We start from the raw sequence: 20,405 nt of genomic DNA on the forward strand, positions 1-20,405 counted from the left end.
TGGAACTTGAATTGCTAGACAAAACCTATTCCTTATTATTCGAAATTCATTATACGTAGCAGATTGACGATACATACACGTAGCCAAGTTGTTTGGAAGCAGCGAGGAGAGGGAGGGGGTGGGTGTCTCGATTCATGCGCCACGTCAAACCTAAGATGTTTAACATAGGTTGTGTCAAGTGCCCGGGGTCTTTCGGATAGGACTTTATAATGGAGACCCATGTCGCAGTAGGCATTGGCATGATATAAAACCTCCATTGCTACGGCCGTGAGCGCGACGCATACGTCAAAGTTGATATTATTTCCCTTCTCCCGAAAGTGTGGCCGAAATGTTAGAAATCGTTTGGTAAGGGATCGTAACATACGCGTCCAGAAAATTTTCCTTTCCTGACAATAAATGCTGGGATGGGTATAACTTATATTTGAGATCAGCATTTGGCAAAAGGTTGAGGGAAGATGCGATTCAGGTCCCCTAGACATCCTCCTTCAGGTCCAAACACGGGTTAAAATGTTCGGGTTTTAGGAAGTGATTAGATTCCAACTAAATATTGCGGAACTAAATCTGTGCCATGGTCTGGAACTAGTTCAAGTAAGGCATTGGACAATGAGGCAAGATAGTGTGGATTTGAACGTGAATAGAATATACACAGTTCAGTTTAAATATCAGCAAATCATTAGTATATACAATTTGTTCATGTGAAAGAGTTTTGAGAGTTATTCAATTAAAATCCTATATCTAAAATGTCAAAATGAAAGAAGAACGTTGTGAAAAGTAACACGAAAATTGTATGTGACGTACACGGTGTGCAGCTCCGCCTCCGATTCAATAAATGTATTATAACCATTAGTGGGTTTTTTTTTTAATCAGCGCAACCGCTGGGAAATTTGGTAAATGCAATGTAGTCGGTTTATTGAAACATGTACTTCGCAGGTTTGTTTTGAGAGTGGGAATTTACATTGCAAAACAATATAACCACACGAGGCTATAATCTATGTTATAGATTCCGACAAACGAATTTTGTAGTGTATATTGTAGGTTATAAATAACATTAATTTTGTTGAAGGACAGTGCAGAAATATAGTGGGGGGGGGGGGGGGGGGTGGGGGGGGGGGGGGCACACAGTCCACTGATCAGCTCTATATATATTACCGCGGCGGTATGTATAAGTCCAGCAACCAACCAAGCATGTTGACCCACCCATTATCCATTCCTTAACTCAACCTGGGAAATTTTAAATGTAGAACTAATAATAAAGACTATTTCGGAATAATAACAAAGACTTTTAATATTCAACATATGTCTTGAACTGACGATATCTTAGTTCCACTGCTGTAGAAGTGCATCTATTAAACAAATCAGGAAGGTGCGCCTTGGGTGTATCTTTTCTTTATATAAAGGAGGCGGGGGGGGGGGGTGTGGGGGGTATGTGAGCTCTCATCAAGGAGCAATGCAACGTTTCACCAGTTAGAATTTTCTAAACTAAAAGGGGGAGGAAGTCCTATACCCTACCCCCCCCCCCCTTCTGGTACTTCACTGTATAGCACTATCAGTGAGGAATTCGGAGGAAAGTCGTTAAAAGTTTTAATGACGTGGAAAATCCATGCTAGACATTTGTTCTTGTAGTTAAACACCGGTTCCTGTGAAATGGATAGAGACAAATTTACTACGTTGATACTGTACGATATTGAGACTAACATAGTCAGAAATTCTGAGAAATGCAGAAGTCGTGTTTATAAAATCATTATCGTATAAATTAATTCATAAACAGTACTGGTATGCATTAAGTTGGGTTCATAAAGTACAAATTGCTTTTTGCTATCGCATACATGATTAACATCATTTTAATTAGCATGTAACTGTTATAAATGACAGACCATGTATTCAGTGATGTGTCGTACATGTACACACATTCGTAAATCTTAAGATAACGCAGTGAAAGTTTTTTTAAGCAGCAGACAACATCAAATGATACAGCAGTTACTGCCCGCAGAATCGATAACATAATAGAAAACGTAATGTAACGAACGTATGTATGTCATGTTAATAAAATGGATACGATAAATCTGTGACTAGGTTGCTTAAGGAATGGATATCGATAGTTTGTATAATTCGTAAATTCTATATTTGTCTTATGGTTTGTTTGGTTTTTTTTAAAGGCATTGTGCGAGTTCTTACACACAGATATTGAACGAGCAAAGAATTATTGGATATGTAGTTCTGCATGCAACAAACTTTTTCATTAAGTTTAAACCAAAAACAGCCTTTAAGATGCATGTTCATTATTATCTACTTCTTTGGATAGATTCTTAAATATCTAATTATATGTGTAACCTGTCAGCTGCGTCTGTGAATGGGGGCCGGGGCATATACACTTGGATTTAAAAAAAAACCACAACTTTTTAACGGATGGAATGTCCATTTTCTTCCTTACAGTGCTTAAGTTCGAGTTTTCTTCCATTTGAGCAGCCAAAATTTGAGTAAAATCTCAGACTTAAGTCCAAGTTTCGACTTAAGTTCTTTTCGAGAAATCCAGGTGTGTTTAACAGATTTATCAAGATATAGGACTCACGGCGGATGTGACCGGTCAACAGGGGATGCTTACTCCTCCTAGGCATCTGATCCCACCTCTGGTGTATCCAGGAGACCGTGTTTGTCCTACTCTTAATTCTGTATTTTTTATAGGAGTTATGAGATTGAGCACCTTTCGTTATCTTCACTTTTCTATCTTGCACAAAAAGATTAGCAAAAACCTATGATGTCACATGCAGTTATTTCGAAATTCCTAAAACTAAAATTAATCAATAGGCCTACACGTGATTAAAGCTGATGTCTACAGAATTCAGCTTAATGGGTAGTTTACTTATTTTAACCACCTCTGACCTGGAAAAAAAAAATACGTGAGAGAAGCGATGTCAACTGGGTGCCAGTTTACACTTGCCCGAGCAATCTCTCATACAGAGTTGTCGATCCTTACAATGCTCACTGTAAGGATCAGCAACTCTGTATGAGAGATTGTTGCCCGAGGATGAAAAGGCCGAGAGCGCATGCTCGCGTTAGGACTATTTATGGACTAAGTCTGGTGTCAAGAAAGGACCGCAAAGTTCCGGAAAAATTGAATTGCACTTCAGAATATTCAATCATGTCGAAATCGTCATTCTCAATAACTGTATTTATCTTAAAGGAATAAATTTGATTACTTAAACGTTTGTTCAAAACATGATTATATTTTGACAGGAACTGATCCATGCACAGATAATGAGGTACTGAGATTCCAGGACAGTCGATGTCCATCTAATCTGCTGGCCTCCAACTCACCTGGTCTGTGCGACAATTTTATCACAGAGAGATGGTACAGAGTGGACGAGGGTTCCGATATCCCGACATCATGTCAAAACCTGCTGCAGTGCGGAACCATCTACCCTGTGTGGATGTTTGGTAAGCTCGGTGGTGTTTGTCATGTCACAAGAAATAGTTTAGATATTGTCAATATCACCCTCTACTAATGAGGAATAGTTTAACTTCTAATGATTTGTCATATATAGTTTCATCTACTTGTTACATAATACTTTAGATATTTCTAATTCAGAGCCCAAAATAGACAAACATAAGATAATTACAACTATCTAGAGAAAAGATGCTAATCAATAGAATATACCTATTTATACCTAAATAACAATAATGACCAGGCATATTCAAGAACACATAATCCTATTACAATACGTCATGCATATATATATATATATATATATATATATATATATATATATATATATATATATATACACTCAATTATGTTATTATTAATAAATCTCCTCATAAGATCAAGAATTTTTCTCTCCTCTGCGTTGAGGTGCTAAATAGTTTTGTTAATTAATATCTAGAGCAGAAATTTTTATTTTCAATAAGTTAAAATACATTGTATTTCTTTTCTTTCGTTATCACGTTTTTCACATATTGTCAAAAATGTAATTCATTTTCTATGGTATTAGGTTTGCATTTAGTGATTAATCGGTCCTCTCTAGGAATGTTGGTAAACCTACCCATTTCGATTTTTAACCTTGAGAAGAAATTCTTAACTTGCACACTGATCTTCTGTGATCTGAATTTCTGAAATATCAAACAAAATCTCGCCACCCCCCCCCCCCCCCACCCCCCTTATGGGCTGTCTTTCCCCTGCTTTAGCCTTTTAAGAAGAGAAATAAAAATCCCCCTTCCCAATTTAGAATCATTTTATGGGTCCGATATGTAAAACTGTATACTGTGTGCATTGTTTGTTTTCAAAGTTTTAAATAATGTTACAATTCAACTTAAATACGACGTGCAAGAACTTTATTCAAAATAACGAAACAAAATTCTATCATATTTTAGGCTTCTCCAAAATATCAGTAAATATGAAAATGGAAACATTCTGTAATGTGTTTTGTAGGTTCGACCACGAATGAAGTAGATATATATATATAATTTTCCTTACGCTACTTGGCGTATTCTACTGATTGGATTTAAATAAAATAATAGAACAGAATCAATAATAATCAACAACACAATGATTTAAACTGATCTTCTATATTTATCTGGTTTTTCTCTGTTATCTCTCTGTGCTCTGAGCCTAGGTCTGAAACTTACATTTGAGCCTTAGCTCCCAGACCTATTTCTAAACACTGGGTTTCAAACACCCTATTAATACACTTTGCTCCTTTTTATTCAGCAAGAATTTATGATACCCAAATGGTCCGTCTTCAGCAATTTGAGACACCGCAAATGAGTAGTCATAAACACCTTACCTCCAAGCACGTCTTCACTATACGACGACTTCTTCCAGAATGAACAACCGGTCTTGAATAAGACCGCTTTATATAGTTTCCCTAAATCTGCTGAGTCAGATCTAGATCATCTTAACGTTTGGAACATTGTCCGAACACAGGAGATAACATATGATTAGAAAAGAATAATTCAACCTTGATTATCTAATTTGCATATGATTAACTTGATCAACGGAATTTCACTACAATTACCCACGCCTCCGAAACATATGCGTCCCGCATCTTGATGAATTAAATTTCTGATCATGCATTTTTTTTTTTTTTTTCAACACAAGAATTGGCTTCAGTCATACTCTAAGTATTTATTTTTTTTTCTTGTATCATTAAAATAATCTTTTATTTAAGTGCTATTTGCCACTCCTTTTTTTTATGTCTATAATCAGTCATTCATCATAAAAGAATTTCTCTTCTTCAACAACCTCTTCAACCTTCTTGTCATCCTTGATATAACTGGATGTTGTCTTACGAAGTTTCCTTCTCTTGACAAGGTTTCGCAAACTACTGTCTGCAACTTCAGTTTGTGTGCTAGTGGATGAAAATGACTTAAACTTGAATCGGTTCACCGACACATCCTTCTCAGGCATGCTGATAGTTGTCTTTCTCTGTGGAGCAAACACAGGGATAGGTGCTGTGGGTTTCCTCACAGTTCTACCCTCCTCCAAAATACTGCAATTGTTCTCTTCATCCTTATTCCCTTTTATCTTCTCAACCTGTGATGCTGGAGGCAGTCTACCTTGAATTTGTTGAGCAGTTACTTCCTCTTCACTGTCACTACTACTGCCACCAGAACTACTATCATTGGAGATCTCTCCGTTCAAATCACCTGGGTCTTGCTCTAGCCACCCTTTGTCTGCATCACGTTCCTTCTCAGGTACTTCATCTTTACCATGAAACTTTCTCTCATGACGTTGTAGGTACGAGCTCTTCTTAAAGAGTTTGCCACAGGTCTTGCACGGGAATTTTCCTCCATTGCACTTTAGCAGGTGTTCACGCCACCTATTGTCCAGAACTTCTCCATCACACAAGGGACACTTGCTACACGACTTTGCTTTTGCGAACTTGGTGTTCGGCATTTTCTGCAAAATAAAAAAAAATATCTCTGAGCTTATTTCTTTTCAGAACATAAATTTTCATAAATTTTTTTTTTTTTTTTGATATCTTAGCTTTACAGCTCATAATCTTGCAACCATTTTGGTTGTTTTCGGATGCGTTTCTGTCCAGTAACTGGAACTAGCTCTTCCACTGTATCAATTGCAGTCAGTTCAGCTAAATCTGTGTTTTCTGATTCTACCTCATCTAACAAAGACTCGTTTTCAATTTCCGTATCTTCAAAGTTAAGGGTCTGATTTCTTTTTTTACGCAATCTGTCGCAGTGAATGATTTGTTTTTCACCTTTTCTGCCACATGAAACTGCATATAGCACATCAGACCATTGTTCCAGCACTTCATATGGTCCACGCCAAAACGAAGTAAGTTTTGGAGAGCAGCCGATCTTTTTCTGCGGAAAGTACACAAAAACTCTGTCTCCCGGCTTAAACCTTTCCCATGACAATTTCATGTCATGGTACCTCTTCTGTCTATTCATAGCAGTTTCTAAATTCTCGCGTACAAAACTGTGTGTTCTTTCTAACTTCTCACGCAGGGTCCAAGCCCAATGGTTTAGACTTTCCTCTTTCATTGTCTCAGGCATTTCATACATTAGATCTACTGGCAGAGATGTTTCCCTACCCAGCATAAGCAAGTTGGGTGTGAACCCCGTGGACTTATGTTCTGCCGACCTGTACGCCATCATAATATATGGAATATGAGTGTCCCAATCTCTCTGATTTTCTTGCACATAGGCACTAAGCATTGCTGTCAAAGTTCTGTTGAACCTCTCTACCATCCCATCAGATTGTGGGTGGTAGGGTGTGGTTCTGGTCTTTTGTATGCCCAGGAGCCTACACATCTCTGTAAAGAGCTCACTCTCATCTTGTCTACCCTGGTCTGAATGGATTATTCTGGGTGTCCCAAACCTTGTAACTACTTCCTCCACTATAAGTTTCGTTACGGTTTTAGCCTCCATGTTTGGCATGGGGAACGCCTCTGTCCATTTTGTGAAGTAGTCTGAGACTACCAAAATGTACCTGTTCCCGTCCTCCGTTATGGGCAACTCACCGAGGATGTCGGTTGCTATGCGGTCCATGGGCATGCCTGAGGGTACGATTTCCATGGGTGACACCTTCTTCTTATTAGGACTTTTGCGCATTGTACAAGTATCACAGCCTGTGACATATTGCCTTACGTCTTGTTGCAAGCCCGGCCAGTAATATCTCTGCCGAACCCGAGCCAACGTTTTGTGAACTCCTAGATGTCCGGACGTTCTATCATCATGACAGTGTCTTAGAATATTCCGCCTCTCAAATAGAGGGATCACTTGTTGAAGTAGCTCTTCATTTGTTTCCAGCACTGTCCAGCACCTGCAAACTATACCATTCCTCAGAGTTAGTCTATTCCATTGACTCCAAAGGGATCTTAGAAAGTATCCTTTACTCCTTATGTCTTCAAACACTGGTCTCTTGTTGTTCTCCAGCCATGACTTGACAACAGAGATATCTTTGTCCTGTTCTTGTATTTCCAACAATGTCATACTGCTAGTGTCCTTCTCCTCAAACACAGCTCTAAGTTGGGCTCTGGTTTTCGCTATTTTGCTGATACAAAAATCACTTCCGCACTGCTTGCAAGGAATTCTACTGAGTGCATCAGCGTTCCTATGTAATTTTCCTGGCCTATGTTGGACTTGAATCTCATAGGTAGATAGCGTTTCTATCCACCTGGCAAGTTGACCTTCTGCATCCTTCTTGTTCAGAAGCCATCTTAATGAACTATGATCAGTTCGAACAAGAAAGGGCTTTCCATACAGATAATGTCTGAAGTACTTAACAAAGTACACTATGGCAAGTAACTCTTTACGTGTTACACAATACTTACGTTCAGCCTTAGTCAAGCACCGACTGGCATAACTAATAACCCTTTCTTCGCCACCATGTACCTGTGACAGTATAGCTCCTATTGCCACATCACTAGCATCTGTATCAAGTACAAATGGCTTGGAAAAATCAGGATGTGAAAGCATAGGTGCTTTGGTAAGTTTTTCACGCAAAATCTCAAACCCTTCCTGACATTCCTCAGACCATAAAAATCCTTGGCCTTTCTGTGTCAGAACATGAAGCGGTTTAGCTAATACTGCAAAATTTGGCACAAATTTTCTGTAATAACTACAGAATCCAAGAAAAGATCTTAGTTCAGTTACATTGTTTGGGCGAGGCCATTTTCGTATAACCTCCGTCTTCTTTGGGTCAGTGGATATTCCATGTTCAGACACTACATGTCCCAGGTATTCAACACTTTGAGCAAACAATGTGCATTTCTTAGCCTTTAGCTTTAAACCTGCAGCTGCGAGTTTCTCAAACACCCTTGACAAATTCCTATTCATTTCTTCAAATGTCTTAGCGTATACTATTATATCGTCAAGGTAAATGAGACATATGTCCCATTGCAAGCCTGCTAGTGTGGTCTCCATCAACCTCTCAAACGTGGCAGGGGCGTTACATAACCCGAATGGCATCACATTAAAATGATACAGGCCATTTCGAGTTACAAACGCTGTCTTAGGCTTATCCTTAGGATCCATTTCAATCTGCCAGTACCCAGAGTGTAGGTCGAGAGTTGAAAACCACTTGCACCCAACAAGTTGATCTAGGGTTTCATCGATGCGTGGTATTGGATAAGCATCTTTTTCTGTAATAGCGTTTAGTCGTCGATAGTCTACACAGAACCTGGTTGAACCATCCTTTTTCTTGACAAGTACGACCCTAGATGCCCAAGGACTGTTGGAAGGCTCAATAACATTATTTTCCAACATGTCTTTAATGTGTTTGTCTACTTCAGCATTCATGTGCTCAGGCAGTCTCCTTGGTACTTCTTTGATTGGTCTATTATCACCTGTATTAATAGTATGCTTTGTCAGACCTGTCCTTCCGACGTCTTTATCAGACTTCGTAAATAAGAGAGCATACTTCATCAAAAGTGACTTTACAACTTTGGCTTGTTTCTTACTCAGGTTTGAGCTTGAATTCTTGAACAACGGCTTTAAATGTTCAGGCAAAGTGTCAGAGGATTCTGATTGACCTAAATCGCCCTCCATTATATCCTCTATAGGCGAAAGCTCTCCAACCGTCGTTCCCAAATGAATTGTAACATTACTTTCTGATGGATTAAACAACCTTACCGGGACTGTTGAACCTCCCTTTACTAGAGTTCGTCCAACCAGTCCTCTGTCAGACTTAAGGAAAGTTGGTGATGGCTCAACTACACCAACGTCTAAATCGAAATTTTCATTGTCTGGTACTATTACTTTTCCTGTTGTTACAACTTCTGCTTTTGATGGTAATGTCATCGTTTCTGAGGCTACTATTCTAAAGCACCCAAATTTGCCTTCAAATTCTAAAGGGTGAGATTCATCCCCTAGTCTAAGACTTTTATTGCATAAATCTATTACACCTTTATTCGCCTTCAAGCAGTCTAAGCCTAGAACAACATCAACAGTCATATCCGCAACTATAACTGCTTGATATATCACTTTCTTGCCAAATTTAAGCCTACCAACTGTTTTTCCATGTACATTGAGAGGTGTTCCTGAGGCTGATAAAATGTTCTGGTTCGTCTCATTCAGTTCCAAGTCATGCTTCATGCAGATGGCATCAAACACTTTGCGCGAAATGAGTGTAACCGTGGCACCAGTGTCAACTAATGTCATGACAGGTACATCATTAATGGTACCACGAATGTACATGCCTGGTTCATTGGACTTTTTGTGGATTCCAATGCAACCTTTATGTTTTTCTTTTGACTTGCTCTCATTATTGATAGCCATTTTAAATTGTCCAGAACTCTCTTTCCCTGTGTCAATGGTTCTGCCACTTTTGCTTTTGCTCAATGAGTCAGAGTGTCCTTGCTGAGCATTAGTCTTACTCTTGATTCTGGATCTACAATCCTTCTTGAAGTGCCCAGGCTTACCGCAGTTGAAACACTTTTTGGAAGAGCCAACTCCCTGCTTCTTTTCTTCAAACTTCCGAGGTGTGTTGTAAGAAGTATGGTAAGTACGAGGCTTCTGTTGCTCAGTTTTCATCTTATTCACATCTGTCTGTAGGCTCAGCAGCATCTCCTTTATTGATTTTATAGAGTCTTCTAAACTACTGCTGTTAGATTCATAGGAAGCATTATCGCCTCCTGCTTCTCGAACGAACCCACTCTCTTCACTCCTTCTGCGTTCTGCCCCAATAAAAGCATTCAGCTCCACAGCGTGTCTAATGGCATCATTTAGGTTCTGAGGTCGTGACTGCTTAATTCTCAGACGCATGTCAAAACTTACAAGTGCATCAATAAAATATTCTTTCGCCAGTGTTTCACACACATCTCCTGGAGCTGTTGGGTATGCCAGGCGTGTTAGTCGTCTAATGTCTTGGCCCAGCTGGGGTATTGTTTCAGATGCTTTCTGCCGTCTCTCCCTTAGTTGTGCCCTGTACAGTTCTGTCTGATTAGCTGGTGAAAAGCGTTCTTCCAGGGACCTGCACAACTCTTTAAAATCCATTTGAAGATATTCTGGGAGGTTTCCAAGCACACCCTGTGCTAGACCTCTTAATGACACGGCCAGATACATTCCCTTTTCTTCCTCCGACCAGTGGTTCAAGCAAGCGCATGCATTGAAATGCGACTTATAGTCTAACCACGACGTCGTTCCGTCATAAGTTGCGGGTTTCAGCTTACTAGACTTTTCATCTTTTCTCATGCGGTCCCGAACATCAAGTGTTTCAAATCTATTGTCTCTAAACCTGCGTGTAGTAACATTGCTTGGAACATTTCTCGGGGTTTCAGAATAAAGCGCATGGTCTGAAGCTGGTCTATGTGTTCTATCACTGATGTAGTCAAAATCAGTTTCTGTTTCAGCCTCAACCCTTACTTTAGGTCTTGCACCTCCAAACTCTCGTATGGGTTCAGAACTCTTCACTTGTTCTGAGGCACCAATGCCAGAATCTCTATTCGTTATTGGTGTAGATGTTTTCTGTCTCTCTTTTTCTTTTAAATGCATACTTTCGTTTGAGAACTCTTTAATTTTCTCTTCAAGATAACTTATCTCTTTGTCAACCTCATCCATGGTTTAAGACCTAATCATAATATTTCTCAGACAAACTTTAAGTAATGTTAATTGTGCTTCTTAAATAACAAGGGGTTTAGATCATCCCACCGCTGCCACCAAAAATTTGTAATGTGTTTTGTAGGTTCGACCACGAATGAAGTAGATATATATATATAATTTTCCTTACGCTACTTGGCGTATTCTACTGATTGGATTTAAATAAAATAATAGAACAGAATCAATAATAATCAACAACACAATGATTTAAACTGATCTTCTATATTTATCTGGTTTTTCTCTGTTATCTCTCTGTGCTCTGAGCCTAGGTCTGAAACTTACATTTGAGCCTTAGCTCCCAGACCTATTTCTAAACACTGGGTTTCAAACACCCTATTAATACACTTTGCTCCTTTTTATTCAGCAAGAATTTATGATACCCAAATGGTCCGTCTTCAGCAATTTGAGACACCGCAAATGAGTAGTCATAAACACCTTACCTCCAAGCACGTCTTCACTATACGACGACTTCTTCCAGAATGAACAACCGATCTTGAATAAGACCGCTTTATATAGTTTCCCTAAATCTGCTGAGTCAGATCTAGATCATCTTAACGTTTGGAACATTGTCCGAACACAGGAGATAACATATGATTAGAAAAGAATAATTCAACCTTGATTATCTAATTTGCATATGATTAACTTGATCAACGGAATTTCACTACAATTCCATTGTCAGCACCTTGGCCGTCTATCAAAAAATTGTGACCATTTTAAAGCAAAGGCAACACTTTTTATTAAAGAGCTGCTGTTTTTGCGGTGTTGATTTCTCTGGACTTACCGTATGCATTCGGACACCCTAGTGATTATATGGAGAGCTCCGGTAGGCGTCGTGTCACTCGATACAAACTTCCGTTGCTTTCGATAAGTAGGGGCAGGTATCGAGGATGTTTCGGGTCACTGGATCTTTAATACGGCATGTAGACATAAGCAGACGATAGGGAGAAGTCGTTGGATCTTTTTCCAACATAGATCTCGCCAGAAACCGGTAGGCAGAGATTAGAAATTGTTAAAAACAAGCCGTGAATCGAGGGCCCCCCAGAAATCCAAGATGGCGAGTGTCGTCCCTTTACTTTTTTTAATGTACACATGATACACCTTTTTTAAAACCTCGAAAAAAGCGGATTTTGGTGGTGGATTTTATTTATATAATCTATTATTCGGACACAAATCATGCAAAACTTCAATTTATTATTCGGGAACAAATAATACAAAACTTCAGTATCTGACAACCGAGCCCCTGTGAGCCGTAGTAGAATGAAGCTAACGTTGTTGTATTTGTGTATGTTGCAGGATAACCTGCTTGGACTCGAAATGTTGTATGAAATATAAAAGCGTCGGCTAACACCATGGCTTTTCTATTTCAAAACAACATTTCTCGACCTCGGAGGTTATCCTGCCACACGAAAACACGGTCATTGGGTACCTTTGTTGTGTATATCTATAAGAGACCGGAGATTTGGACACATGTTTAAGCAGCCCTTTTGTCTTTAAAAAGTATATGAAGGCCAAGGTCATATCTTAAGGTTAAAGGTCAAATATGATGACGTCATTTGCCGAATTTGTCAATTTTATCTGAATTATTATTTTTTAAAAAGTCCAAAATATCAGAAATCCTAGGTTGCATTTTCTTTAATTTAGAATACATGTATATCAATTTCAGAATCAATTCGTTCATTATCTTAATTTTATTCAAAATTTGAATTATACATTTCCTTTTAAAAGATCTTAATATGTAGCAATTTTACGTTTAAGATTTGTCTATGACGAGCCATGCATGTTATATTGTACGTCGCAGTATACACAAATTTATCAATTACAAATTATTTTGTCAAGATTTAATTAGTAACAAATAGGTCAGCTTTATAGAAAGCATTATCATTTTTTATAAAATCTCTATAGATAATTTTTACATAGGACACATTCTTATCATGAAAGTTTAATTTCACTTTCGCTTGCATTCTAATATTTGCCTTTTGTATATGTTGTAAATGAAGTTGAAATATTCGAACAACCCCATCACACATTATCATCACTATTGTTTTATCATTATTTTGTATGTACATGTAAATGACGAATCGCATATATATGTTTATGCCATAACCATAATACGATTCTGATTTATTAATGTAAAATAGGAGACGGATTTATATAAGTGCTAGCACTTATTTCCGAATCCTGTTCATTTTGCATCTTTTTGTATGTTTCATGTAATGCTTCATTTAATAAATATAGTTTAAACCAATTTCATATTCTTCTAACTGGGGTCTGATATACTATATTTGAAACTATGTGAATAAAAAGGATAACATAGATTTCTTTTATACCATGCACAGTAAGAGGTTCTGTTCCTTAGAACAAAATATGAAAGTTTAAAAAAAATTGAACTTGAGGGAAATTTTAACGTATCTGTTTGGTACTCCCTTAATTAAGTCTGGAGGTGAATTTCAGGTAGCGTTCCAAACGTTTCTGATGGGGAGGTTTACCGAACAGCCTGCTTTTCTGACCAGAATGGCTGCTGTTCTAGACAGTGGCTAATACGTGTGAAGAATTGTGGGAGTTACCGGGTTTATTATCTTAAGAAGACCGACGCTTGTTCCAGCGCCTACTGTATTGGTATGTTATCATCATCATCATCAACACCATCACATCATCACCACATCATCATCAATTCCATCATCACCACATCATCAACACAACCACCACATCATCATCATCACCACCACCACCACCTCATCATCATCAATACCATCATCACCACATCATCATCAATACCATCATCACCACATCACCAACACCATCATCATCGTCTTCATCATCATCTAGACAATTCAGATTGATTAACTCAGTGATGGGATCCGGGTTAGAATAGGTCTTCAGTACCCCTTTCTTGTCGGAAGAGGCGACTAAATTTGGCAAAAACCGAGGTCCCATGTCACAATAGGCGTGACACGATAAAGATCCCTCTCTGCTCAATGGCCAAAAGCGCCGAGCATAGGCCTAAATTTTGCAGCCCTTTACCGGCAATGGTGACGTCTCCATAATTATAAATGAAAGATTCTCAAGAGGGATGTTAAACAATATACAATCAATCAAGCACTGGGTCCTCTGACTTCTTCCAGAGACGCATCCATGAGCTATCCATGTGAACGCAAATTAATGCAAGGATTGGGTCGCCTGGGGGTTTCTATGGATCTAAAGCGGAGCTGTGGAAGCTGGTGGATTTTCAGCTAAATTCAAGTTTCCAGAAAAGGAGACTTACAAAAGAATATATTTGTTCCCTTGTGAAATCTTCATATTCATAAAAAATTAAAGTATAGTGACTAGTAATGAAAGCAAAATTACATATATTTTGATGGTAATTCCCTTCCTTTAGAACGATTCCGCATATTTCTTGGTAAAGTTTATTTGAGTGTGAGAAAAAAGTAGAGAACTCATATGTCATTTAACATTTTAAACATAACAAGAAATGGTTGTAAAACATATATACCCGCCGTGGTGCAAAATTAAAAAGGGTTATACTCATGTATCATTTAATTGATAGTAGTGCCAAAACAATTCAAGAGCGGACAATATCTTGCTATGTCCAGAATGGATTGACCCTTGGGATTTGACCATGTAACATAAAAATCAATAGGGATCATCTACTCCTTAGGATATACCAGTGTACCAAGTTTGGTGTCAATCAAGCAAATCATTCTTAGAATATAGGAGACAATATATTCTATGTCCAGTGTGACTCTTGACCATGTGAACCGAAAATAATAAAGGTTATCTACTCCTTATTATGTACCATTGTACGAAGTTTGATGTCTGTCAAGTAAAGGATTCTCAAGATATTGAATGGACAGTATTTTTTTTATGTCCAGAGTGGATTGACCCTTGAACTTTGACCATGTTACCTCAAAATCAATAGAGGTCATTTACTCCTTAAGATGTACATGTACAAAGTTTGATGTCCGTCAAGCTAAGGTTTCTCAAGATACTGAGCAGACAGTATCAAGAGTGGATTGAATGTTGGCCTTTGACCATGTGACCTCAAAATCTATAGGGATAATCTACTCCTTAAGATGTACCAGTATGCCAAGTTTGAGGTCTTTCAAGGAAAGGGCTCTTCAAATATTCAGTAGACAGTATATCCCTATGTCCAGTTTGATCCTTGACCTCAAAACCATTAGGGGTCATCTACTCAATATTATTAATAGATTCAACCCTACTTTTAGATAACGAACAGTGATCAATTTCATAACTCCATAAGGAATACAAAATAGAGAATTGGACAAACATGGTCCCCTGGAATCCTCAAATCGTCTCTGCTTAAAAAAGATGGAAACAATTTACATGCATGCCTTGTGATGGTTCGTTTTAATGTCATTCAACAGTTGCTATGATAATCTATATAATTTTCTATTAAATGAGTCATCAATATAAATCATATTTCTTCGGTATGCAATATCATTACTTCGTCTCCTAGGCATGCAGAGATTCTGTGTTTAAGCTGAAATGTCCTTGGATCTGATCAAACTTTTTTCTTCATCTCGCCATATACATTTCTGGTTTTAGACAGAGCTAAATTTTATATGATTTCACGATATGCAATACATTTACTGTTTTTCTGTTGTTGTCTTCTTTCCCGTGTGGGTTCGGATTAGAATAGGTCCTCAGTACCCCTTGCTTGTCGTAAAAGGCAACTAAATGAGGCGGTCCTTCAAATGAGACCTCAGAAACAAGGGCCCCGTGTCACAGCAGGTGTGGCACGATAATCGCCGAGCATAGGCCTAAATTTTGCAACCCTTCAACGGTAATGATGACGTCTCTGTATGAGTGAAAATCTCGGGAGGGACTTGATCCCACCTCTGGTGTGTCCAGGGGTCCGTGTTTGCCCAACTATCTATTTTGTATTGCTTATGGGATTTATGAGATTGGCACTGTTCGTTATCTTCATCTTTCACGTTAAACAATGTCTTCTAGTCATTTAATCAATCAATTAAAAAAAATTCAAGGGTTATTCCTCTTTAGACGAAGCGGTATTTATATTTTCCTACCTTTTGATATGATCCGATCTATTGATTTTTATTGGTAAAAAAAAATTGTGTATCTGCATATTCTAATTTCGAGACCCGTGTATTTTTTACTTCACTCAAACGACGTTTCATGAAAGTAAGATGGAGAGTACCAAACATTGAACAAGCATTATGAAAGGACCGATGATCTTTCGCTACATTAGACACATTACATAGTTATAGTCCTAAGGAATTGTAAATCAAGTGCTCCTGCTAAAGGAAACGTCTGAAAGAATTTTCTCCCTGTGCTGTTTTAAACAAGGTCCTCTGTGCAGATACACTGTAACTTGCAATTCAAAACCGAGTGCTGTTGGTAAATGTATTTGCTGGCCCTTTGTAAACGACCTTGATTAATCCGTTGTATTACATGGAGCATGCGATCTGCAAGCTATATGGGGAGGAAAAATTTCTTGCCATAGCCTTCAGTTCGACATTTAAATATATCGACGACGTTTTGTCTGTTGGCAGTGGTGACTTTCATTCATATGTCGATTCGGTATGTCTCTGCGAGCTCGAAATAAGGGACACCACAGGGTCGTCCACTTCTGCTTCATACTAAGATATTTTGTTGGGAGTGGATGTTGACGGCAAAGTAGCAACTAAGATTTATGACAGACGGGATGATTTCGGCTTCTCCCTCGTCGGTTTCCCATGTTTGTGTAGCAGCGTTCCGTTATCGCCTGCATATGGTGTTTGTATCTCTCAGCTGATTCGATACGAAAGAGCTTATTCTGCGTATGGTCAGTTTTTAGGTCGAGGCGGGCTGCTGGTGCGGGGGTTTCGGCAATCTCCTCTGGGGTCGGCGTTTTGCAAGTTCTGTGGTCGTTATAACGATCTAGTTTGCCAGTGCAGCCTATTATTGGGTCGAGTGCTGTGTGCTGTTATGTTTCATACCGATTGTTGGGCCGTTTGTGGCATATTAGTTTTGACTGCCGATGACTCCGTTTGCCTGATTGGGATGTGGGGCTCTCGGCGGATGTGGCCGGTCGACAGGAGATGCTTGCTCCTCCTGATCGCCTGGTCCCGCCTCTGATGTGTCCGGGGTTCCGTGTTTGCCCGACTATCTATTTTGTATTACTTATGGGATTTATGATATTGATCACTGTTCGTTGTCTTCACATTTCATCTAACCCCCCAAAAAACTTACTTTCTCTCATGATTTCAGAGAAGAGACTCTACACCACTACACCAGAAGAGACAAGTTCGTCCTCATCTTCTTCACAGGATGTGACGTCGACCAGCATGGAAAGTATCGAGAGTGGGAACATTGACACCACAACTACGTCAGAGACAACCACAGACATTCCAACAACAACCACTTCTGTATCAACAATATCTAGCCCAACAACCTCTAGAAGTACGGCTACAACTCCACGAAGTATTGTCCACTCTAGTGCACCCAAAAGTATCGGTACTGTTCTTTTACTTCTGATCTGATTAACCTGTATTTTTTTCTTCCCTTGAAATATTCTTGCTGAAATTTACTTTTTAGGAACAATAAAATTGTAGACATCAGAAAAATTTCCATTTCTGGCTGGTAGAGATATTTTGTAATATTTTTATCGTCATTACACAGTCACAGATCCACAGATTGTGAATAATGAGGATCTGAAGACATCGCCACCGATTTCTCCCGAATCAACACAATCTCAAGGTAGTATTTATCTGTAATATAATTCAAAATGACTATTCATGTATATTTACCTGTATTATAAACACTTAAATGACATGATTATCACGATGGTACACTAATTAGAAATTATTTTTTGAAATACAAATGTTGATTTGCAAACAAATGGTTCTGTTACTCATATTCCGGATGAGGTGCATAAATTGTGTGTAATTGTAATATCTCCAGACCTGTAAAAGTTCGATTGTATCTTCTTCTAGTCGTCCAGGCGGGTCCTACAAATATCCTGGTGTACATTCTAGCGGTTGCGGTCGGAGTTCTTCTCCTAACAACACTAGTTATTGCTGTAGTGCTTCATAGATTTAGAAGGTATATTTTTATCTCTGTAATAAAGTCTGACAAAGGCACTATATAACTTTTTTTTAGTTCCCTGCAGTTTGTCATTCCTTGTATTATGACGTGTAATTATGACGTCACAAACCATGCTGTTTGACTAAGATTATCTTTTTTTTTTTTTTTTTAAAGTTGATAAAATGGATTAAAATTGCAACATCGCTTTGACAATTTAACTATGGCATCTTCACTTTAGTTTCCAAACCGAAGAGAATAACTGCAGTATATTTGTTAAAAATCCTTTATGCCATGAATGCTTTTAGATATTTGTGAAAAATAACTACTTTTCTACCTCAGTTTTCAGTATTTTTTTTAGACCCTTTGATCAAAGGATTTAATTTTAATTAGATTGGAGACTGATTAAAGTTTTGAAAGTAAATGATGGAAGGAAAAATGAAAGAAAACAAAGTGATGGAGAAAATCTTATTGTATGATACTTTTAGAAAAAGAAAAAAAGAAAAGCAAAATGTTGGCGAAACTTCCGAGGCATCGAAACAACCCCAAAATGGATATAGCGAGCTTCCAAACTCGGAGACCATTTACTATTCTATTGAATATGACAAAGAAGCTGAAAACAACAAAGAAAACGAGAGAATTGCCTCCGCACAGGAGCGGGATATGTATTTGGATGCGTGTCATCAACTCGCAGTGTCGGATGTTGACGTCAAATATGACGTAGCATCAGAAATTGAGGAAGTAAGTGCTCTAGGAAACAGAGAGATGTACCTGGATGCTATTCGTGGATCAGTGATAAATCACGTCACAGGGAGACCAGACAATACATACCACGACCCCTATGAGTGTTCCATTAGAGACACCGAGAGCCATAGTTACGCGAAACTACCAAACACAATGCTTAAAACACAACTTGAATACAGTAACGGAGGTTACGAACCGGAACTACAAGACAAAAAGCGGAAGTCTGCAGTGGAATGTGCAAACCGAGGCTCCATCGTATCTTATGATGATGTCACTTTTGACCTAAAATAACTGTAAGCCAAATAACACGAAATTAAATCAAACAATTTTAGCTTTTTTAACGGGGATATACTGAGTTTGTATTGAAATGTTTATGCATATGCCTATATCACACGATATTTTAAATTGCCCAGTCACTGCACTCCGAATTCCATTGATAAATGAAAATGAGCTCTTACCAATGCTCAGAAAATACACTTCCGTATGCAAAGCAACACTGCAACTTATACATAGGTGCTTTGTGATTCTAACATATGTTTGAGATGTATACGTAATGAAGGGTTCTGTTGATGTATTGTATACGTTTAAAATGATTTCATTTATCATTTCAATCGTTTATTACTAGAAATGAGCTGAACGCCATCCAATGAACATACAAAATGAATTTGAATTTTAAAAAACGATACATGTACATGCATCTATTTTCGAAGGCTATCCACATGAACTAATTTTCCACGTTAAAGTTTTATTTTTTTTTTTTTTATATCTTATTAACCCATACTAATATGGAAAGAAAAACGGGCATCCCTTCATATTCTTTTGATGTATCTTAAGTGATTAACTCTCGTTTATTTACAAACTTGCGAAACAAAGTGTATCATCTTTTGTACAGAAACCGCAAATTTTCATCGCATTAAATTACCATTAAAAATTGTATTAGGGATTTTTCATGCATTTTCCAAATAAACATCCCATTCTGGTGTATTTTCTGTTAAATGAATAGTGCATGATGTACTTGTGTGGAAAGGAGGTATTCCCTGAAAAATATCGCTAAATTTATTGCTGTATAATTTCCTTGATGTGTCTATATAGGGAACGATTTACTTTGAGCAAGTTTCAGTGAAGGAAGCAAAGTTTTTCCATGATGTTATTACGTGTTAAAAAAGAGAGCATGTGTCTTTACTGTTTCATGAGGATGAGAAATTTTGCAATTTAAGTACTACTTTTCTGGCGTTCTTTTTCGAAAAATTACTATTTTTGTTGAATCATTTCTTTATAATACTGGAGTTTTAGCAGCTCTCCATATCTTAAACTAAGATAAAATTACCCAAAAGACTCTTCTCTGAACACCTACAATTGAACATTTCTGCGTACACTGTAACAAGATGTTACATATATTGGACCGGCGTGGTCGGTACTCTGACTCTTGTTTGTCAGTATTTTTCGGATTGCCTTTCCTGTTTACCAAGCTTGCTCACTATTTTCTTGGATCAGTAATATCTTTTAGACTTTATATCCAATATATGTTAAAGATCTGGTAAATTGGTAACATTTCAATGGATTTC

General features: G+C 38.0%; 1 protein-coding gene across 1 annotated transcript in view; it reads left to right on the forward strand.

The window, feature by feature from the left end:
• LOC125668570 (uncharacterized) overlaps nucleotides 1-19,824 on the forward strand; it is a 38,712-nt gene extending 18,888 nt beyond the window's left edge. Inside the window, exons 4-9 of the mRNA XM_048902850.2 lie at nucleotides 3,233-3,435; nucleotides 13,507-13,671; nucleotides 17,284-17,529; nucleotides 17,695-17,772; nucleotides 18,009-18,117; nucleotides 18,585-19,824. Of these exons, the coding sequence (XP_048758807.2) occupies nucleotides 3,233-3,435; nucleotides 13,507-13,671; nucleotides 17,284-17,529; nucleotides 17,695-17,772; nucleotides 18,009-18,117; nucleotides 18,585-19,131 (1,348 nt within the window). The 3' untranslated portion in view covers nucleotides 19,132-19,824. The remainder of the gene's footprint in view (nucleotides 1-3,232; nucleotides 3,436-13,506; nucleotides 13,672-17,283; nucleotides 17,530-17,694; nucleotides 17,773-18,008; nucleotides 18,118-18,584) is intronic.
• The last annotated feature ends 581 nt before the right edge of the window (nucleotides 19,825-20,405 follow it).

Source organism: Ostrea edulis, chromosome 4 (assembly GCF_947568905.1).
Source record: "Ostrea edulis chromosome 4, xbOstEdul1.1, whole genome shotgun sequence".
Classification (NCBI taxonomy): domain Eukaryota; kingdom Metazoa; phylum Mollusca; class Bivalvia; order Ostreida; family Ostreidae; genus Ostrea; species Ostrea edulis.